We start from the raw sequence: 23826 nt of genomic DNA, 5'->3' as shown, positions 1-23826 counted from the left end.
GAAGGCACCCAAATGAGCAGCACAGACCACCGGAAAAGGACACATGGGTGCTTGGCACTGTGTGTCAGAGAGAAAACACCCCTCCCCTCCCAATGGGGGTACAGTTCAACACAAAACAGTTCCTTTAAACAAACCACCAGTTGCAAAGCCAGCATATGGCCACCTCTTCCCTCACCCCTCCCAAACGATAGCCCCACATTGGTTGAAAGGCACCCAAACGAGCAGCACAGACCACCAGAAAAGGACACACCGATATGGTGCATGATGGAAGAGAGAGGGAAACCAAAATCCGCCCTGTGCACCACTCCCAGCCGATAAACAGGAAGGCAGCCAGTAACAAGTACGAATGCAGGTTAGGGGGATGGTCATGCTAAATTGCCCCTTAGTGCCCAAAAAGTTCGGTGGGATTATGGGGATTGGGCCTAGGTAGGGAGCTCTTTTGGAGGGTTGGTGCAGACTAAATGAACTGCATGGCCTCCTGCACCGTAGGGATTATATGATAACCAAATTATTTGGGAAATAGCACATTGGATTAAACGGGCGCAGATAATTTAGGTATATAATTAACTAAGGAATAGGATGCAGGGAGTCGTGGTGAACATATGTTTTTCTGACTTGGAGGAAAACATGCAGGGGTCAGTATCAGGAATGTTGCATTTCCTACAAAATGACCAGGACTTGGGTATAAGGAGTACAATTTTAAAGCTCAAAAACTTGGTAATTTAAGGGCAATTGTAGCAGATTTCATGAGGACATAGACTGGTGAAATATGCAAACGCATGCAGATAATTTTTAAGACGTGCACTTTGGAGGATCAACATGGAGAGACAATATAATTTAAATTGCACTATTTCGAGGTGAATGCAAGCACAGAGGCGCCTGTGGGTGCACATTCACAATTCTTTGAAGGTTGTAGGGAAAGTTGGTCAGGCGGTTAAAAAACGTGTTTGGGGTACTTGCTTTGTAAATAGTTGAAAAGGAAATGAGGATATCATGGCGAAATTTTACAAATTACTAGTTGGGCCTCAACTGGAGTTTTGACTGCAGGTCTGGGCGCTACATTTTAGGAAAGACGTCCATGCTTTGAGGAGGGCGCAGAAGGAGATGGTACCAAGGATGAGAGACTTTAGTTTAGCGGAGAAATTGTAGAAGCTATGCTGTTCTCCAAAGCTGGAGGGACTTCATTCCAAGGCGATGGAGTATTCCCCCACTTGCCTGGATGAATGCAGCTTCAGCAACATTTGGAGGTTCAGCACCTTTTGGTGCAAGCAACCCGCTTGATTGGCACCCGATCCACCACCTTAAACATTCGCAACCCCTACACGGCTGTTGCGCAGTGACAGCGCTGTGTATCATCTATAAGAAGCACTGCAGCAACACGCCAAGGTTTTTTGACAGAACCTTCCAAACCCACAACCTTTAGAAGGCAGCAGGTGCATGGGAACACCATCTGCCAGCTCCCATCCTAGTCACAAATTGAAATATCGCTGTTCCTTTACTGTTGCTGGGTCAGAATCCTGGAACTCTCCAAAACATCAGTGTGGGTGCACCTACACCACCTACTGCAGTGATTCAAGAAGGTGGCTCACCACCACCTTCTCGAGGACAATTAGGGATGGCTGATAAATGTTGGCCTTGCCAATGATGTCCACACGTCTTAAAACAAATTTGAAAAATTCTAAATTTTGAGAGGTTTTGATAGAGCAAGTAAGGATAAACTTTCCCGTGACAAGTGGTTCCATAACCAGAGAACACAGATGTAATATTTCACACAGAGGGTTGTTAAAATTTGGAACTAACTATTTGAAAGGGTGTTGGAAGAAGGTTCCATAGAAACTCTCAAAGTGCAACTGGTTTCAGGCCTGATAATTAATTTGAGGCAAAAATAACTAGAGTGTGGGCCTAAATATGATTCTATCCATCATTGCAGCACAAATTGGCTGCTGTAAGCAGTGACTACGCTTAGAAGTACTTCATTGGCCGTATGGTGTTTTGGATGTCCTTGGGGTCGTGAAAGTTGCTACATTTATTCTTTCTACCCGAGATGAGAAATTTGAAATTGTTCCCACAGTAAGGCGGTACATAGTACTTAATGTCAATCAAAATGTTGGTTGCAGCATTTTGGATAAATTGAAAGATTGGAAAGGCAAAAATCTATGGCGGCCACAAATAATGAATTTGATGTGATTGGCAGAGCCCTATTAAGAATTCTAAGGGCCCGAAATATTGTCACCACTCGCCTTCCCATCCCCCCTTTCCACTCCCAAATCATTAAAACGCGAACACATCAGCGTTGTCGCCAGCAGTCCCCCAATTGGGGTATCATAAAATGCATAAATAAAAAGCCTGTGGCATGTTTCAATTTGTCACATTTAGTAACAAGTCATATCGCAATATACTAAGCTTAAAGAAACAATTCCACCATTGTATTTATTTTGTTTGTATTGTGGTGGGCCTTGCCTGGGGGTGGGAGGGGAGGGGGGTGGGGGGGGGAAGTAGTAAACTGGGATGCTTGGTAAGCCTCGGTGTGTTTTTCATTCTTTCATGGAATGTGGATCTTGCTGGCTAAGACAGCCCTTTTATTGCCCATCCCCAATTAGCCTTAAGAAGAGGGCCTCACCTTTTTTGGGGGTGGGGGTGGGGAATGGTGTAGTGGTATTGCCGCTGAACTAATAATCTAGAGACCTGGAGCAATGCTTTGGGGAACTGGATTCAATAAAATTCTGGAATTAAAATCTAATGGTGACCTTGAAACTATTGTTGATTGTTGTAAAAATCCATCTGGTTCACTAATGTCATTACATGGTCTGGCCTACATGTGACTCCAGACGCACAGCAATGTGGTTGACTCTTATGGATTGCCTATGATGGATTGGGAAACATTACTGAAAGGGATGTCGGTGGATAGGCAGTGGCAAACATTCAAAGAGCGTATGGGTGAACTGCCCTAATTGTTTATTCCAGTCTGGTGCAAACATAATACCGGAAAGGTGGCAAAACCAAGGGAAATTAGCTATAGTATTTAGATCCAAGGTAGAGGCATACACATTGGCCAGAAAAACAAGAGGTCTGAAGATTGGGAGTAGCTTAGAATTCAGTAAAGGAGGATCAAGGGATTGGTCAAGAAGGGGAAAATAAAGTACAGAAAGAAGCTTGCTGGGAACATAACTGACTGTAAATGTGAAGACAAATACAGTCAGAAACAGGGGAATTTATAATGGAGAAAGAAGGATTTGGCTGACCAACTAAGTTGATACTTTGGTCCTATCTTCATAAAGGAGGCGAAAAATAAGATACAAGAAATGTTGGGGAATGTTTAGTGAGAGGGAGGAATTGGAGGAAATCAGTGTCAGTAGAGAATGGGTTTGGGGAAATTGATGGGATTAAAGGCCGATAAATCCCCAGGGCCTGATAATCTACATCCCAGAGTGATATAGAAGTGGCCCTACAAATAATGGATGCATTGGTGGTCATCTTCCAAGATAGTATAGACTCTGGAACAGTTCCTACACATTGGGGGATAGCTAATGTAACTGTACTAATTTAAAAAGGGAGGTAGAGAAAAAATAGAATTCTGGACCAGTCAGCCTAACATCGGTAGTAGGGACTACTCTCAAATCCATTATCAAAGACTTGGAAAACAGTGGTGTAATTGGACACAGTCAGCATGGATTTACAAAAGGGAAATCATGCTTGACAAATTTATTGAAATTCTTCGAGGATGTAGCTTGAGGAGTTGAGGGAGTGCAGTGAAGGTTACCAGACTGATTCCTGGGATGGCGGGTCTGACGTATGAGGAGAGATTGAGTCGGTTAGGATTGTATTTGCTGGAGTTCAGAAGAATGAGGGGGGATCTCATAGGAACCTAGAAAACTCTAACCGGACTAGACAGGGTAGATGCAGGAAGTTGGGGGTGGGTGGCAAAGGGGGGGGGGGGGGGGGGGGGGGAGATGCCGAACCAGTGGTCACAGTCTAAGGATAGGGGATAAATCTTTTGGGACTGAGATGAGGAGAAATTTCTCCACCCAGGGAGTGGTAAGCCTGTTAAATTTGCTAACACAGGATGCAGCTGAGGCCAACACATTGAATGTTTTCATGAAGGAGTTAGATATAGCATTTGAGGCAAAGGGGATAGAAGGATATGAGATATGATGGGATGGGATGGGATCAGGCAATTGAGTTAGATGATCATAATGAATGGTGGAGCAAGCTTGAATGGCTAAATGGCCTCCTGCTCCTATTGTCTATGTTAACTGCCCACTGAGCAGCCTAGCAAGCCACTCAATCGTATCAAACCATCACAACAAATGAAACTGGGCAGACATATGACATTGACTTGGGCACCAGCTACGACAGTGGCAAACTCAGTATGGTCAACTTAACAAAGTCTTCCTTACTTGAGCCAAAATTGGGAGAACTGTCCCACAGACATGTCAAGAAACCGACTGACAAAGTCATGCTCGCAGAATCACACCTTGCAGATAATGTTCGAGACATCACCATCCCTGGCTATATCCTGTCCATGATGTGGAGATGCCGGCGTTGGACTGGGGTGAGCACAGTACGAAGTCTTACAACACCAGGTTAAAGTCCAACAGGTTTGTTTCGATGTCACTAGCTTTCGGAGCGCTGCTCCTTCCTCAGGTGAATCATGGTAATCTCTGCAAGACGTGCCAGATCCTCGACATGGATACCACTATTACACGTGAGAACACCACCCACCAGGTACGCGGTACATACTCGTGCGACTCGGCCAACGTTGTCTACCTCATACGCTGCAGGAAAGGATGTCCCGAAGCGTGGTACATTGGCGAGACCATGCAGACGCTGCGACAACGAATGAACGGACATCGCGCAACAATCACCAGGCAGGAATGTTCCCTTCCAGTCGGGGAACACTACAGCAGTCAAGGGCATTCAGCCTCTGATCTCCGGGTAAGCGTTCTCCAAGGCGGCCTCCAGGACACGCGACAACGCAGAATCGCCGAGCAGAAACTTATAGCCAAGTTCCGTACACATGAGTGCGGCCTCAACCGGGACCTGGGATTCATGTCACATTACATTCATCCCCCACCATCTGGCCTGCGAAATCCTACCAACTGTCCTGGCTTGAGACAATTCACACCTCTTTAACCTGGGGTTACCCCATCTCTGGATCTGTAAAGATTTAATCACCTGCTAATGCTCGCATTCCTAGCATTGTTTGGCATCTTTGAATTTGTCTATATATATGTTTCTGGAACACACCTCTTCATTCACCTGAGGAAGGAGCAGCGCTCCGAAAGCTAGTGACATCGAAACAAACCTGTTGGACTTTAACCTGGTGTTGTAAGACTTTGTACTATATCCTGTCCCACAGGCAGGATAGGTTCAGCAGAGGTAGTGCTGTTTCGATTCCACTTGATGTTATAACTGGATGGGAAAATCCCAGAATGGAACTCTGACTAAAAGATCCATGGGCTGGATTCTCCATCGGGGGATCCTCCGTTTCGCCGGAGCACAGTCATGTCTGCAGATTTCCCGATGGCGTGGGGGTGCCCACAATAGGAGGATCGAACTGCTGGTGGGGGCACGCTGCACCAGAAAACGGGTGCGGCGGGATGGAGAATTCCATCCCATAACCTTTTTACTTTTTAAAAATAAGATGGGGAGGAACAGTTATGTGACCACTAATTAGTTTTAACAAGAAAAAACATTTATTAGACATGAAAACATTGGATTATAATACAGTACTCCTTTACTCCTTCCCATAGTTTACCAATTACACACAGGTTTTTGAATTAACATGGATTACGAAACACATCTTAATCTACAAGTAATCTACTTTTCACATCTTTTGTCCTCTCTGGGGACTCCATTAGCATTCTTTCCCCTTTGTTTCTGTGGCCAGTAGCACCCGGTTTCCCTGGGTTTCTGTGGCTATGACTCATCTTTCATTCTCACTCCACAGTATAAATATTTCCCACTTTCTCTGTCTGTTAGCTTTGACAAAGAGTCATCGAACTCGAAACGTTAGCTCTTTTCTCTCCCTACAGATGCTGCCAGACCTGCTGAGATTTTCCAGCATTTTCTCTTTCGTTTAATCTACAAGGGTCTCATTAACACAAAGTCCCTTTTAAACACCCAAGATGACTGTGGGCAAATACACTCTACATTCTGAACCGCAAGTGAATGTCTCCTCAAAATCCTCCCAGATGATTGTCACGTGAGAGTTTTCAAACTCCACTCCCAAATGTATGCTTTAAAATTTTCTTTTAATTATAATGCTTTCCCTTAGCAAGTTGTATTCCAAAATCCAGACCAGGGGCGCGATTCTCCGACCCCCTGCCGGGTCGGAGAATCGCCGGGGGCTGGCGTGAATCTCGCCCCCGCTGTGTCCCAAATTCTCCGCCACCAGAGAATCGGCGGGGGTGGGAATCGCGCCGCGCCGGTAGGCGGGCTCCCCCCGGCGATTCTCCGGCCCGCGATGGGCCGAAGTCCTGCCGCTGTCAACTCTCGCCAGCCAACGCCACCTACCTTACTGGCGGGGGCAGATGGCGCGGACGGGCTCCGGGGTCCTGGTGGGGGCGTGGGACGATCTGGCCCCGGGGGGGGTGCCCCCACAGTGGCCTGGCCCGCAATCGGGGCCCACCGATCGGCCGGCGGGCCTGTGCCGTGGGGACACTCTTTTTCTTCCGCCTTCGCCATGGTCTCCACTATGGCGGAGGCGGAAGAGACCCCCTCCACTGCGCATGCGTGGGGATGCCGTGAGCGGCCGCTGACACTCCCGCGCATGCGTCGCCTGGCGAAGTCCTTTCGGCGCCGGCTGGCGTGGCGCCAAACGCCTTTCCCGCCAGCCGTCGGGGCGGAAATCACTCCAGCGTGGGCCTAGCCCCTCAAGGCGAGGGCTTGGCCCCTAAAGGCGCGGAGAATTCCGCACCATTGGGGTGGTCCGACGCCGGAGTGGTTCCCGCCACTCCATTACGCCGGGTTCCCCCACCCCGCCGGGGAGGGGAGAATCCCGGCCCAGGTTTTACAAATTACACTTTTAAAAAGAGCTTCCGCTCTACTTTTAACAGCCAGAATTTCACCCCAACCCCTTTAAGATTTATTTGTCTTGTCTGCTATGCCAACTGCTCACAATTGCTTTAACTCTGTATTCCCAGACTGTATTAAAATGGCATCAAACGCTTGTTTTACCTTTTGAAAGCAGCTGTACCCTCTAAAGCTCTGTATCAGAAAACCTCATTAAAGTTTCATGTTAAGTAATTGGGTGACTTGAATCTGGTGACTGCAATTATTTCTTTAACTGAGAACACTTGGTTTACTCTTCTTTAGATTCTTCTGAACAATACTGTGGTCTCTGTTCAATTAACTCCAGACTTCTTCATTTCTCTAGTTTCTTTCACTAGCTGCTCTTCAGATCTCTGCACTTGTTTTCTTAACCATTACTCCAAAGTATGGCTTTTCTTCTAGCAAAGTTGAGCGAGATGTTCCCTCTCTAGCCTTCTTCTTCTAGCAGAAGTTTGAGAGCTGCCTTCCCTCACTACGTATCTCCAACTGCAATCAAATTAGCTAAACTAAAACTTAAAAGCTCCTCTACCTTACAAGGCCCCAGTTGGCAAGCAACAACTTATCCTTCTCTAGGCTTTTATTTGCTCTTCACATGAAAACTCTCAGAAGTACATAGAGTCACAGTTGGAACTTAAACCAATCCGCACACTTTCAAATACCTTTGTCCAGCATGAATTGAACTGTAGGTTTTACCCTTCCAGGCACAGGAACATTCCATTAAACTGACTTAAAACTATACCTTATTTCTAATGTTTATCAATATAAACCCCTTTAAAACTACCTTTGTTTTCCTAACAGGCACAGTGGTATATACTCAGGAAGAAGTTGCTCTTGGAGTCCTCAACATTGTCTCTGGACACCATGAGGTCTCATGGGATCAGGTCAGACATAGGCAAGGAAACTCCTGCTGCTGATGAATCAGTATTCCTCTATGTTGGAGGAAACACTGAGGGTGGCAAGGGTTCAGAATGCCCATCAGCAAGAGTGGCCCGGTAGTCTCACCTGGCACAGCTGCGCTAGTTGAATCATAAAGGACATAGCTGCTGGACTGGGGCTGGAGGAGGTGGTGAGAGTACCAACAAGAGGGAAAAACATACTTAACCCCATCCTCACCAGTCTGCCTGCCACAGCTGCATCTGCCAATGACAGTATCAGTAGTTTGATGGAGGCGGCATGATGACGCAGTTGTTAGCATTTCTGCCTCATGGTGGCGAGGACCTGGGTTTGATCCTGGCACTGGGTCACTGTCCCTGTGTCTGTGTGGGTCTCACCCCCACAGCCCAAAGATGTGCTGGGCAGGCAGATTGGCCACGCTAAGTTGCTCCTTAATTGGAAAATGTTTTTAAAAAAGGAATGACCACCGCCCAGCCCTTGTGGAGCCAAAGTCCCATCTTCACGTTGAGGATGCCCTCCATCGTATAGTGTGGCACTACCACTGTGCTAAATGGGATAGATTTCGAACAGATCTAGCAATTTAAGTCTGGGCACCCATGAGGTGCTGTGGGCCATGGGCAGCAGCAGAGTAGTATATGACCACAAGCTGTAACCCCATGGTCCACCTATCCCCACTCAACCATTACCACCAAGCCAGGGGATCAGCTCCGGTTCAATGGAGAGTACAGGAGGACATGCGAGGAACAGCAACAAGCATACTAAAACTGAGGTGTAAACCTGGTGAAACTGCAAAACAGGACCACTCATGTGCCAAACAGCATGTGACAGAGCTAAGTGATTCTCACAACCAATGGATCAGATCTGCAGTTCTGCCATATCCAGCCGTGAATGGTGGTGGATAATTAAAGAACTCACTGGAAGAGGAAGCTTCACAAATATCCTGTCCTCAACGATGGAGGAGCCCAGCACGTAGTGCAAAAGATAAGTGTGAAGCATGTGCAACAATATTCAGCCAAAAGTGCCGAGTGGATCATCCATCATGGCCTCTTTATGAGGTCTCCAGCATCACAAACACCAGCCTTCAGCCCATTTGATTCACTCCATGTGAAGGCACTAAATACTGAAAAGGCAATGAGCCCTGACAATATTCCGGCAGAGCTGAAGACTTTGCTCCATAATTTGGCCGTGCCTCTATCCAAACTGTTTCAGTACAGCTACAACACTGGCTTCTACCCAGCAATGTGGAAAATTATCCAGTTATGTCCTGTACACACAAAGCAGGACAAATCCAACCCAGGCAATTACCACTTCATCAGTCTACTCTCGATTATCATTTAATTGAAGGAAAGGGTCATCGACAGTGCTATCAAGCGACATTTGCTGAGCAATAACTTGCACACTGACAGTCAGTTTGGGTTCTCCCAGGGCTACTCGGGGACAAAAGAGCTGAACTCAACAGGTGAGATGTGGCTGACTGCCCTTGACATCAAGGCAGCTTTTGACCGAGTATGGCATCAAGGAGCCCAAGCAAAACTGGAGTCAATGGGAATCAGGGGGAAAACTCTCCGCTGGTTGGAGTCATACCTGGCACAAAGGAAGATGGTTGTGGTTGTTGGAAGTCAATAATTTCAGTTCCAGGGCATCACTGCAGGAGTTCCTCAGGGTAGTGTCCTAGGCCCAACCATCTTCTGCTGCTTCATCAATGACCTTCCTTCCAACATCTGGTCAGAAGTGGGGATGTTTGCTGATGATTGCATAATTCTCAGCACCGTCGTGTCTCAGATACTGAAGCAGTTTGTATCTGAATGCAGCAGGAACTGGACAATATTCAGGCTTGGGATCACAAGTGGCAAGTAACATTCACACAACACAAGTGTCAGGTAGTGACCATCTCCAATGAGAGAGAATTTAACAATCACCCCTTGACATTCAATGGCATTACCATCAATCAATCCCTACTATCAACATTCTGGAGGTTAACATTGACCAGAAGCTGAACTGGTCTCACCATATAAACACTGTGGCTACAAGAGCAGGTCAGAGGCTAAGAAACCTGCAGTGAGTGACTCACCTTCTGACTTCCCATAGTCGGTTCACCACCTACAAAGCACAAGTCAAGTGTGATGGAACAATCTCCACTTGCCTGGATGAGTGCAGCTCCAATAATACTTGGGAAGCTCGACACCATCCAGGACAAAGCAGCCTGCCTGATTGCCAGCCCTTCCACAAACATTCAATCCCTCCACCACTGACACACTGCTTCCACTGTGCATATCATCTACAAGTATCATTGCATGAATTCCTCAAGTGTCCTGAGACAGCACCTCCCAAACCCACACCCGCTACTGTCCAGGGCAAGGGCAGCAGACACATGGGAGCACCACCACCTAGACATTCCCCTCCAAGCCACATACCATCCTAACTCAGAAATATATTGTCGTTCCTTCACTGTCGCTGGGTGAAAATACTGGAATTCCCTCCCTCATAGCACTGTGGGTGTCCATACACGACATGGGTTGCAGCAGTTTTAAGAAGACCACACACCACCACCTTCTCAAGGCCAATTAGGGATAGGCAATAAATGCCAGTGAAGCCCACGTCCTATAAATGAATTAAAACGATAATGGTGTTTGGGAGGGAGTTCCAGGATCTTGACCCAACACTGAATATCATCAGAATTTAACTATAAATACAGCTCAGTGTGAAAAGCATACGGCTTTACACCTTCAGAATGCAAATAGGATGAAATGAGAAGAAACTCAGCAGAATTATTTTTATTTGAAATATCGTCCATTTTATACTAAGAGATTTTGGTTGGAATTCTTTTTTCTTGCACAGAAATCCTGTTATCTGGTTCTTTCTTACTACTGTGCTGCTCCAGACATTATGTGCCAATGGAGAATCGCATTAGGTTCCATAATAAGCACCAAGAACTCTTCACACCAAACTAACCCGAGAGCCACTTCAGGCAACGGAATATCGAGAAACTTAATCTTAGAGTGGGAATGCAGATTGTAATGATTCGGATTCAGTTCCTTTTGTGATGCAAGATGACAGCTTGGCTCAAAGTCCATGCACAGTTTGTGCTTTTGATGTCCCAAGGAAAGAAACCTGTAGCAACATGCCCTACGTGAAAAATATAAACCCATTAACATCCTATAGAATACATGTAGGATTTCCACACCGTGATTCCTGAAGTCTTTGCAGATAGTCATTGATATGTTGTGGCAGGTATTTATGTAGCAGATTTAAATACAAATCTAGTTTATCTGCAGGTCGGAATTTACGCAGAAGTGCGGAGCAATGGTGAGGTGTTGAAAGTGGTCCAAATAACACAACTTTGAATAAATTCATGAATTGGTCTATTCAACCTTTCTATTCGTTGAGTTCATTCAATTGGCTTTATTTTCATATCTTTTTCAAAAGGAGATGGACAGCCCGTCTTGGGGCGCAGTCAGCTGATTGTTCCAGTTACGTACTCTCAGAATGTTTGGACCTCCTAACTTTTGTAACTGCAGGGCATGCACACAAATGCTAGCATACTTTCAAACAAAAATTCCAATTAAGGGGCAATTTAGCATGGCCAATCCACCTACCCTGCACATCTTTGGGTAGTTGGGGGGACCCATGCAGACAAGGGGAGAATGTGCAAACGCCACGCAGACAGTGATCTGGGGCCAGGTTCGAACCCGGGCCCTCAGCGCCGTGAGGCAGCAGCGAAATGCTAGCATACTGACCAGTGTTTTTTTTTTCATGCCTAACATTATGGTTACAAAAGTTTAGTTACGGTTTGTGTGACTAATTGAAGATGTTGAGACCATTACCGAAAAATTGGCTTGTGCATCAATGAGTAAACCATTACCAGAATGTTCATTTCACACTATTGTATGTGCTGTGGGATGTTAACTGACACTTAGGTTCTAACCCTTCTGGGTCTTACCACTCCATTGCGACTATGCAATTGAGTATTTCCAGTTCAAAACACATGCTTAATATATGAATGACAAGTTTTTTAATGTAGTAGGTCAAGCCAATGCAAATACCTTGTGGGGAAATTCAATGCATTAAGATTTGTTCTTGTAATTTATTGTTGGGGTTCAGTGTAACTCCTTTGAATTACTCTTTAACATACTCTGGGACCCCCAGACACCCACACATAATGCTACCTGGACCAGGCACAGGAGTCCTCCCCATTACACTCACCCACTCTCCAACCGTGGACATGTCCCCGGGGCCGGAACCCATCCCCTGGGTGCTCAGATCTCGGCTGCTGCATGTGTGGTGTTGCCTTGCACAGTGTCCAGGCATCATGGTCTGATTGGCATGCTCGGCAATGACTCTCACATGCTACATGGGCTGCCCACCCAAGGGAATCCACTTGGCCTGTGTGAAGTGCTCAACTAACCCACGATAGCCAATTCAGCAATAGCCTTCAGACGCACGGCCAGAGGCCTCAGCATTCAGTCGGGGTTATGGATGGTTGGTGAGGCAGGCGGATAGGGACAAGAGGTGACCCCAGAACAGATGCGCACGATTCAGAGGTTGGCATGGCGGAGCTGAGCATGGGTGCCCCCCCCCCTCAATGGCGGATCACCCCAGCTGAGGGTGCCCCCTCCTAACAACACAGTTGAGCGGTGCATCGGACTGCACAAATTGCGCTTCCGATGTCTTGACCACTCCGTGATGTCCTGCAGTGCACCCCCTGGAGGGTTGCCCACTTTCTGGTGGTACACAACCTGGCACAGCAACAGGGCGATGTGCTGGAGGTGGGGGATGAGGAACATATAGCCACCTCCGAGGAGGAAGACGAGAATGATGAGGAGGCGCCGGACTAGCGGAAGCTGGAGGACAATCCCGGGGAGGAACCACGGGACCAGCCAGAGGCTGCAGGACATGCGGCAGCGGCGAGGGTCCGGCAAGACCGGAGAGCCAGGGAGGCATTCATATTCACCTATTTCACATAGGATGTGGGATGGTCTGCCATCACTACCTTCCCCACCCCCTCCCCATTTCCAACCCTCCCAGGCTCTGTGTTACAACAATACAGGGTGCTGGGACTATGTCAACACCATTAGCAGGCCACTGTCGAGGGTAGGGGTGATGATAACCCACAGAGAGCTGAGCTCAGGTGCTCCTTAATCTGTGCCCAGCCTATCTGCTGAGTGCTCGCTCATACCCATCACCTGCACGTGGTGTGACTGGGGGGAGGGGGGCATGCCTGGAGAGATGGGGGCCAGGGGGCCATGCACAAAGAGATGGGCCAAAGGTTCGGAGGTCGGCCCACATTGCGGAAGAGTGCGACAGGCGCCACCAACTGCGCTATGCCTTGGACACCTTCACTAATGCTGCTGATGTCATGCACCAGGCTCTCCACTGCGGTCGCCACCCTAGCAGTGTCGGTCTCGGTACCACGCATTGCCGGCGACATCTGTGCCCGTAACCTCTGGGATTCCTCCAATCGGCTATGGTCCTGCTGGAATGGCGCTGGCATCTCCCTTTGAATGCCCCAGTCGCTCCCTAACGTCTCCATCAGCACCCGGATAGCGTGTTCCATTGGCTCAGCATCTTGCTGGGACCCAGCTGGGTCCTGGGAGCCAGCATGCCTCCGACTGCTGTCTCGCCTGGGCATTACTGCCTCCACCTGAGTTGTATCAGCGACTGTGTGGTGTTCACCAGAATGTGACCCAGAAGCCTGACCACTAACATTTCCCACCGAGGTGTGTGTCTCTGCGACAAGGAGGGTGTGGATGACAGCCTTGACGTGCTGTTTGTGGCATCCTCGGAGCTCTCCTCCAAGATGGTCTCTTAAGGAGGCAGTGGAATGGGCCACCTCGGATGGGCCAGCGCCGTCAGCTGGAGGACCTGCGGGAGACTGGATATGTGGTCAGTGGGAGGGGTGGGTCAGTCTGTATGGCATTATGGTTCTCCAGGTGGGGCCGGTGGGTCCTCACCTCTGTGGCATGCGCCGACCTCCGCATTGGCAACAATTCTGTACTCTGGCCTGTTCCTCGAAGGTCGTGACTATTCTTATGTCTAGCACGCCTCCGCCAGTGTGGTTCACCCTCTGGTACCCTTGGAGGAACAGGACATCCCTCCTGGCCTCGACTGCATCTAAGAGCCTCCTTGGGACCGGGTGTCCCGGTGCCATGGCTGTGAGCTGAGTGGTATTGGCTGAGCAAGTCCTGTTTAAGTGCTGCTCGGCCTTGTTAGGGGGGGGCTGGCGAGCGCGGTCCCGGCGAATCGGCTGGCGAGCCTTCATTTGCGGCGTGAAGTCCGTGAGACATCGTTAAGTGGACCAATTAACGTATTTCTTTGCTGGTCTCCAGACCACGCGCCGGGAAGCTCGTAGCAGTTTCCGCTGGCTACCACACTACGAAATCTTTCTGGAGAATCGAGCCCCTTGTGTATTAACCTTTTGTGTGGCACCTTATCAAACTTGGAAAAAGTGATTAACTATAGAATTTAAAGAGACCAGTGATTGCTGTTCATTGTTGTGGATTCAGTCACATACATACTCAAACTGCCATAGTACTTATATAGAAAAGTAGGTTGAAATTTGAGGCAGATAAATGTTGTCTATGTGAATAAATCATTTGCATAAAATATGGAAACTACGTGTGTCTAGATTTGACTTTGCATTAGGCTCATTTAATTTTTGTTATATTTCCTTTTTTTGTAGTGCTATTTGCAAAATATGTTGTAAATCAACAGATCTTGAAAGATTTTCATGTAATTAAGTTTGATAATGGGTAAAGCTGCTGCTTTGGTACTTCAGTAAATGAAAAGGATTGAATATTTTGGGCATTGTGTTCTGGGTTAGCTAACTCACTGTTAGATTTGCTTATTGCACTTGTATTCTCTGAGCTTCTACGAAGCAAACTTGAGGAGGAAATTGCAGTCGGATTAAATAAGGTCAGGTTATGTTACATGAGGTGGGAGCTGCTTTTCAGATTAACTAAGATTGCTGCAAAGAAAACAAATAATTTGTTCTTATCTGTGTAAACCTCTTGTGAAATATTTCTGCAGAATAGGGATAAAAGTTACAGAATTTCGTGAAGTATACTTGAATTTATTTGAAGGTCTGGAAAGCTGCATATTCCTGAAATGGTTGCTTTGGTTTTGTCATTGTTGCACTTTAGCTGGCCACTTAAGAGATAAATAAGTGACCAAGAGTAACTTTAACTTTTGTTCCCCACTCCCTCCAACAAATTTCTTCGAATCGTAGAATCCTTTCAGTGGAGAAGGAGGCCATTCAGCCCATTGAGTTTGCACTGACCCTCTGAAAGAGCACTCGACCTAGGCCGACTCCCCCATCCTGTCCCCGTAACCCCACCTAACCTGCACATCTTTGGACTGTGGGAGGAAACTGGAGCACCCGGAGGAAAGTCACACAGACACAGGTAGAACGTGCAAACCCACACAGTCACCCAAGTCTGGAACTGAACCCGAGTCCCAGGCTATGATTTACCCTGATGGAAAGCTGAGGCAACAAAGTTATATTGTAGACAATTGTGCGTGTGTTGTGTGTGTTTACTTCAGATGTCAGAAAACCACAGTTATTCAAATTATTAGGTGGGATCTGCTGGCCGCGTCGCACTGAAACGCAGCGCAGCGCAACTGGTAGATGCCCACTTCCAGGATGTACCTGGTTTGCCATTACTCACGAGGTCTATCGCGATCTTGGGAGATGCCGCAATGTGAATCCCACCCATTGTGGGCGGGAACACTTTCTGGCAAATCTGCACATTTAGAGACACAGCTAGTCTCACTCTAATATGCTTCCCGAGATCTAATCAAGGCTTGCGATCTAGCTTCGAAACCTCGGGCAAGCACCTTCCTGTGCTGGTCTCCACAAACGGGAACCAAATGGAACGGCGGGGTCTCCCAGGGGATTGGAGGCCCCCGGGTGCAAGCCCTCTGGGCAGTGCCAGGCTGGCACTAAGGTGGCACTTCTATGGTGCCCAGGTGGCACTGCCAGCTGGTAGGTGCATTACCAGGGTGCCAGGCTGGTCCTGCCAAGCTGTCATTTTGTTGCGCAGCAGTGATCAGGCGGGGTGTGTCCTGTGCAGATGCGGGGGGGTCCCAGGGACCTCCTTTATAGTGAATTGAGGTTTTGGGGCATGGGGTTCCGGTATCGCATCGGCGAGCGGAGCTCCTCAGTGCAGAAAATGGAGCTAGGTGCGGCTGCTGAGGCCCCTGATCTACCAGAATGGGCGTTAGATAGTGGGTGTTTCTCTGTGCTCCGAGCGACGGGAAACCCCCCTGCAAATCTCACAGAATTATGTATGTGTCATTTTAATCTGTAAATAATTCTGACATGGCATGGCTAATGGCTACATGGCATTCGGTCTGTGTATTATTTTGTGCATTTTGGAAAGGGCTCGAAGATCATGATGAACCTGAGTATTGTATGTACAGTATCCTCCAGTGAATAATACGCTTTGATTATTAAATGTCAACATGCTGGCCTGTGCACAACACTGTCTAAACTAGCAGATTCTGGTTCTTCTGGGACTCTCTTTGCTAATGGAAGCTACCCGGCTGGTAAAATAAGACCAAGGTGTTTGATTTAAAAGCCAAAATGTTAACACCTGCATCCAGCTGTTTTGTTTGGTACAGCTTTTATGCAGCTTCTAAGTTTACTACATAAATGTTGCTTGGTGGCAGCAGAGAGCAGTCACTGTATTTTAATACAAAAGAAAAAACACACAGGAAAGTCTACACTGCCAAGCTAGTGACAAGATGAGAGGCAGAAAATTGCAGACCCATGCAAAGCTAACGTGTATGGATAATCAAATTCAAGAAAGCTTAATTATTACCTAAATGGCTGATTCTTCCACAGCAGGCTATTCATTTTCTTTGATTTAATTACAACAACAACTTGTATTTATATTGTGCCTTTTGCGTATGAAGACATCCCATGGTGTTCCACAGGAACAGTATGGCACATAGCCACACAAGGCGGTATTAGGGCAGAGGGAAGAAGTGGTGGCGTCGTGGTATTGTCACCGGACTAGTAATCTGGAGACCCTAGCATAATGCTCTGGGGAATCTAGGTTCAAATCCTACCATGGCAGATGGTGAAATTTGAATTCAATAGAAAAACACCTGGAATTAAAAGTCTAACGATGACCATGAAACTGTCTCTGATTGTCATTAGAAAAACATCTGGAATTAAAAGTCCAGCGATGACCATGAAGCTGTCTCTGATTGTTATTAGAAAAACATCTGGAAGTAAAAGTCTAGCGATGACCACGAAATTGATTGTCATTAGAAAAACATCTGGAATTAAAAGTCTAGCGATGACCATGAAACTGTCTCTGATTGTCATTAGAAAAACATCTGGAATTAAAAGTCCAGCGATGACCATGAAGCTGTCTCTGATTGTTATTAGAAAAACATCTGGAAGTAAAAGTCTAGCGATGACCACGAAATTGATTGTCATTAGAAAAACATCTGGAATTAAAAGTCTAGCGATGACCATGAAACTGTCTCTGATTGTCATTAGAAAAACATCTGGAATTAATAGTCCAGCGATGACCATGAAGCTGTCTCTGATTGTTATTAGAAAAACATCTGGAAGTAAAAGTCTAGCGATGACCACGAAATTGATTGTCATTAGAAAAACATCTGGAATTAAAAGTCTAGCGATGACCATGAAACTGTCTCTGATTGCCGTAAAAACCCACCTAGTTCAGTAATCCTTTAGGGAAGGAAACCTGGTCTGGCCTACATGTGACTCTAGACCCCATCAATATGGTTAACCCTCAAATGGCCTAGCAAGCTGCTCCAAGCGCTGGGAAATAAATGCTGGCCTAGCCAGCGATGCCCACATCCCACGTAATAATTATTTAAAAAGTGACCAACAAACCCTGGACAAGGAGTTAAGTTTAAAGGAGTGTCTTAAAGGAGGAAAACAAGATGAAGAGCTTGGGGTGGTTAAATCAGGATTGTTCAAGAGGCCAGAATTCGAGGAGCAGCATCACAGGAAATCCACTACAGGCAGTCCTGCCAATTGGTTCCTGAAAATCACGTTGTAATTCGAAGCGTCGTAAGTCGGGACTGATTTTCCCATAGCAACAATGTCATTAGTGGGATTTGGTTGTCGAGCCAAGACTGGAAATCATTCCTGGGGCACCTGGTGTAAAATGCTCTCAACCTTTGCCCTGTCAAGTCGCTGAGGCGACTTTTGATGTCGGCACACTTTTGCACCAGTTCCTCGGTTAGTGTGGGGATATAATGAAACCATTTGATCGCTGTCAGTTGCGCAGTCTGAGCACATATTAGATAATGTGCAACATGAGCAGTAAAATTGCACCGGTTGCACCGAAAAAAATTAACAGAATAAAGCATTAGTTTCCAACCTAATAAAGATGGTTTGATTTGCCCAGTTATACAGATCGGCAGCACTGAATGTCAGTGTGTATGTATCGATGTGCTGGGGTGGCATCGTAAGGTTAAAACCAACGTATAGTCGAAATGGGATGTCAGTTTGTAAACATAAGTGCTATCCATCGTAACGCAAACGTCATAAAGTCGAGGATTGCCCGTATTTGGTTTTGAACTTTAAGCAGGCTCTGGCATAAGAAGCTTCAAAGTAATTCAGAAATTAATGTCAACATTATAGCAATCAAATTATGCCAACCAAAACTGTACTCGGAAATGGTCTTAATGGTCAAATTGGTGAGACTTGTTAGAAATTCAATAATTAGGTGCTGAGCACCCCTGTGATTTTGGGGAGTATTCTATATTACCATTGCTGTTGCATTTTATAGTAATTTTCAATAATTTTCTTTCTCCACAGATATGGGCTAATTTTTCCCAAGAAGATAAAGAACACTATAGCGTTGTCAAAACACTCTATTTTTGATGATTCAGACGATGAGGTAAAATTAGATGGTTTATACAGCAGATGTTGCATTATCTTTTAATTTTCCCATTTTCTACTGCAATGTGTTGCGTAATGTTTCCAAACATTAAATGAAACAAAGTTGTTCAAATATTGTTGTTTTTGAACTTGGAATTGTTGCGTTTTAATTTGGAGATTATTGGATGTTGCAAACTGCTTTGGTACATTTGAAGCTTGTACTTGGAGGGAAAGCAAGCAGTTGTCTTCCTGCAGTTAATCCTGATGGGATTGCGAGGAGTAGTATTATCATCTCTTAGCAACTTTGAATCAAGACATCAGCACATAATAATATTTTAGCCTCTTTAAAGAGGTACTGTGGCAGCAAAACTGTCATCCCTCAGCAGACATGCTCATTTTAAGGAAGTAGCAAATTCAGCTTTTGAGTGTGGTGTTTAAAAGTATTAAAGAGAAGGGTAATAAATAATGGGACTAAAATCTACATTGGGTCCAGCTCATGCCACAACTTAATTTTAAAATCCTCACCCTCTTATTTTTCTAAATCCCTCCATTTCCTTGACTTTTAACTACCCCTGTAAACTCCTCCAGCCTCCCCCCCCCCCCCCCCCCCGCCCCCTTTTAAGGCTCTCCTTAAAAACAATTTCTTTGACCAAGCTTCTGGCAACCTGGCCTAATATTTATTTACCTGGCTCAGTGTCTGGTTTTGCTCCATAACCCTCCTGTGCAGCACCTTGGGACATTTAATAAAGTTTTTTAAAAAAATGTATTTTATTCCAAACTTATATAAATGGTTACAAAGCATGACTAATTTGCGATATAGATTGTACAATCTTTTCCCTTTTTCATCCCCCCCCCCCCCCCCCCCCCCCCCCCCCCCAACGAACAGTTCCTCAAACAGGCCACAAACATCCCACTCCTTGCCTCAAAGCCCTCCGCTGAACCCCTTAATTCGTACTTGACCTTTTCCAGCCGAAGAGAGTGATATAAGTCCCCCAGCCAGGCCGCTACCCCCGGACCGCCACTCCAACAGAATTCTTCGCCGGCCAAACATAGAGGCGAAGGCCACAACGTCGGCCTTCCTCCCCTCCATCAGCTCCAGCTTCTCCGATATCCCAAATATCGTCACCAAAGGGTCCGGTTCAACCTCCTCCCCCACTATCTAACACGCCAGCCCAGAATCTGTCTAACGTTTTGCAGCCCCAGAACATATTTGTGTGATTCGCAGGTCTCCGCCCCACATTTCTCATACTCGTCTGCCACCCCTGGAAGAACCCACTCATTCTTGCCCGAGTCATATGCACCCTGTGAATGACCTTGATCTGTATCAGGATCATCCTTGCGCACGAGGAGTTTGCATTTAGCCTTCATAGCGCCTCACTCCATACTCTCCAGTTTATCTCCCCTCCCAGCTCCCCCTCCCACCTCTCCTTAATCTTCACCGCCTGCTCATCTCCCTGCTCTCCCAGCCACCCATATATGCCTCCGATCCTGCCCTCCCCTTTCACATCCAGAAGCAGCAGTGGCGCCAACAGAGTGTACCTTAGAAACCTGGGGGCCTCATTCCAAACATTCCGCGCAAAGTCCCTTACTTGCAGGCACCTAAACTCACTTCCTCTCCGGAGCTCTACCCTCTCCTTCAGCTCCCCTATACTGGCAAACCCCTCTTCCAGGTACAGATCCCTCACCTTAACCAGCCCCATTTCTCTCCACTTCCTACCCCGGCTCGAAACTGTGGTATTCGTACAGCGGCGCCAGCACCGACGTCCCTTCTATCCTGAAATGCCTCCTCAGCTGGTTCCAGACCTTTACTGTGGACAGCACCACTGGGCTCTCCGTGTATTTCCTTGGCGCTATTGGCAGTGCTGCCGTCACCATAGCCCTCAAGCTGGACCCCCTACAGAATTCTTCCTCCACCCTAACCCTTTCTGTCCCCTCTCCTTCCCACCACCGCCTCACTGTCTCCACGTTCGCCGGCCAGTAATAGTGTTGCATGTTTGGCAACGCCAACCCTCCCTTCTGCCTCTTTTTCTGTAACAACATCCTCTTAACCCTTGGCACCTTCCCTGCACATACAAAGTCTGAGATAATCATATCCAGTTTTCGAAAGAAGGCCTTTGGTACAAAGATCGGAGGTGTCTGGAATATGAACAGGAACCTCAGCAGAATGTTCATCTTCACCACTTGGATCCTCTCTGCCAAAATCCGGTGCAATGTGTCCCACCTCTTCAGATCCTCCCTAACCTCCTCCAGCAGCTTTGTTACATCCCATTTATGTAGCATCACCCATTCCCTCGCCACCTGAAACCCTAGGTATCTAAACCTGTTTCTGGCCACCTTGAATGTCAACATCCCCTTGGTTGGCTCGCCGACCCAACTCATTCACCGGGAACATTTTACCCTACATTTAGCTTGTATCCCGAGAATGCCCCAAACTTCCCCAACAGGCCCATGATCCTCTCCATGCTCTCCAGCGGGTCCGAAACATACAACAGTAGGTCGTCTGCGTATAGTCACACCTGGTGCTCCCTTCGTCCCCTCGTAATCCCTCGCCACTCTGTCGACCCCCTAAGAGCCATTGCCAGGGCCTCTATCGCTAGCGCGAACAAAGGCGGCAACAGCGTTGTTCCCCTCTGCAGTTCATGAGCCCATGTCGTTGGTCTGCACACTCTCCTTTGGTGCCACGTATAACGGGCCCACCCATGCCACAAACTTCTACCCAAACCCGAACCTTCCAAGACATCAAACAGTTATCACCACTCCACCCGGTTAAATGCCTTCTCGCGTCCATGGACACCACTACCTCCGGTATCTAAGCTCTCATGACCACAATTAACAGCCTCCTTATATTACTAGAAAGCTGCTTGCCCTCCGCAACCACCCCGGGCACATCCTTCCCACCACCAACATAGCCAGCACTTTCATATCCATATTTAACAGTGATCTGGGCCTATATGACCTGCATTCCAAAGGGCCTTTCCCTTTCTTTAATATTAATGTGATCGTTGCCTGTGTCATCGTCTCCTGTAGCTCCTCGTTCTTCAACGACTCATTAAACGTCCCCAAGAGATGTAGGTCAGGTCCGTTACAAACTCCTTATAGAACTCCGCTGGGTAACCATCGGGCCCCGGGGCCTTCCCCGACTTCATATCCCTTATACTGTCCAATACCTCCCTCAGCCCCAAGGGCCACTCTAGCACCTACCTCTTCTCTTCCTCCAACTGTGGAAACTCCAGTTTGTTTAAAAACCGTCCCATGTCCCCCTCTTCACAGCCCCGGATCCGCCCTGTACAGCTCCTTATAATAATCCCTAAACACCTCGTTTCTCTTCCCCGGCACTGCCACCACACTCCCTGCCCCAGACCGAATCTTCAATATTTCCCTGAATGCGGCCTGCCTTCGAAGCTGATGCGCTAACATTTGACTTGCCTTCTCCCCGTATTTGTGCTGCACCCCCCTTGCCCTATGCAGCTGTCCTACCGCCTTCCCCGTCGTCAATCTATTGAATTGCCCATGCAGTTTCTTCCTCCTCACCAATCCCTCCGTAGTGGCTGCCCTCGAGTACTCCCTATCTACCTCAATTATCTCGTTCATGAGCTGTTCATATTCCTCCCTCCATTCCCTATCCACCTGGAACGAGAAAATCTCCCCCTGATCACTGCTTTTAGCCCAAAATGTGGCCGCCAACACCTCCCCGTTTTGGTTCAGTTCCTGATGATGTTTAATCACAACCCACACTCTATCGCAAATCTGCCAGCAATCCCATTGAGCCTCCACCCCGGCCTCTGCTTCCGTCCCGATCTAAGCCGGATCTCCAGCCAATGGAGCGCAGGGTCCGAGATTACTATCCCCGCGTACTCTGCCCCCTCCACCCCAACCAAAAACTCCAAAGTCTCACCTCAAAAAAGTCGATTCTTGAATATATCCTATAAACATGAAAGTAAAAGAGATACTCCCTTCCCCCGGATTCTTGAAGCGCCACGGGTCCACCATGCCCATCTTTTCCATAAACTCACCCAGCTTCTTTGCCATTCGTATCCTGGGGCTCGATCTATATACTCTCGGCTCTAGGACACAATTAAAATCTTCTCCCATAATCAACTGGAGCTTTGACAAAGGGTCATCTGGACTCGAAATGTTAGCTCTTTTCTCTCCCTACAGATGCTGTCAGACCTGCTGAGATTTTCCAGCATTTTCTCTTTTGGTTTCAGATTCCAGCATCCACAGTATTTTGCTTTTATCTGGTGGGTGGCCAAGTCCGGGGTCGCTGCCAACAACCTCCTCATAAAATCTACATCGTCCCAATTCAGTGCATATACATTCACCAGTACCACCGGCGCCCCCTCTAATATCCCACTCACCATCACGTGTCTCCCACCTGGATCCCTCACCTCCTTCATGCTCGCAAGCCCCATTTCCTTGCTCATTAAAATGGCCACCCCCCACGACTTTGAATCAAACCCCAAGTGGAAAACCTGTCCCTTCCATCCCTTTCTTAGCCAGCCGTACCTGGTCCTTCAAGTGGAGGTGCGTCTCCTGCAGGAAGACCACCTCTGCTTTTAAACTCCTTGGGTGCGCAAAGATCCAAGATCTTTTCAGCGGTCCACTGTGCCCTCGCACGTTGCATGTTATCAGCCGTACCCTGTACCTAGCCCATCCAAGATGCCCCCCCCCCAACGGCCACCTCTCTCAGCTTTCTCCCCCTCCTCACTTCCGTTCACCAGCATTACCTGCCAGCGTGGCAACTCCTGCCCAAAATCTCCTCCTCGTCCCCGCCCTCACCTCTTTGTTCTGTGAAGAAGTGACCTCACCTTCCCCCACCCAAACAAAGACTCATCTCGAACCACAGGTCACCTTCCCCAAAAACAAACAAAAGAAAAAAACACAGCCACAGGCAGTAGGAGCGGTGTGGGGGGGACAACTGTCCGCTAATAAACTTTTCACCTCTGCTATCCTTTGTTAACCCAACAGAAAAAAGAAAGAAACCCCTCCACATCGGAGGAAAAGAAAAGCTC

At 47.4% G+C, this 23826-nt stretch overlaps 1 protein-coding gene across 1 annotated transcript in view; it reads left to right on the top strand.

Moving 5' to 3' along the window:
- Positions 1-23826, top strand: part of nsrp1 (nuclear speckle splicing regulatory protein 1) — a 73122-nt gene that overhangs the window by 3111 nt on the left and 46185 nt on the right. The window contains 1 exon segment of the mRNA XM_072469617.1: positions 18752-18833. Within this exon segment, the coding sequence (XP_072325718.1) occupies positions 18752-18833 (82 nt within the window).

Source organism: Scyliorhinus torazame, chromosome 12 (genome assembly GCF_047496885.1).
Source record: "Scyliorhinus torazame isolate Kashiwa2021f chromosome 12, sScyTor2.1, whole genome shotgun sequence".
Taxonomy (NCBI): Eukaryota; Metazoa; Chordata; class Chondrichthyes; order Carcharhiniformes; family Scyliorhinidae; genus Scyliorhinus; species Scyliorhinus torazame.
The sequence above is the reverse complement of the archived record's forward strand: the minus strand, read 5'-3'. Positions and strand labels throughout refer to the sequence as shown.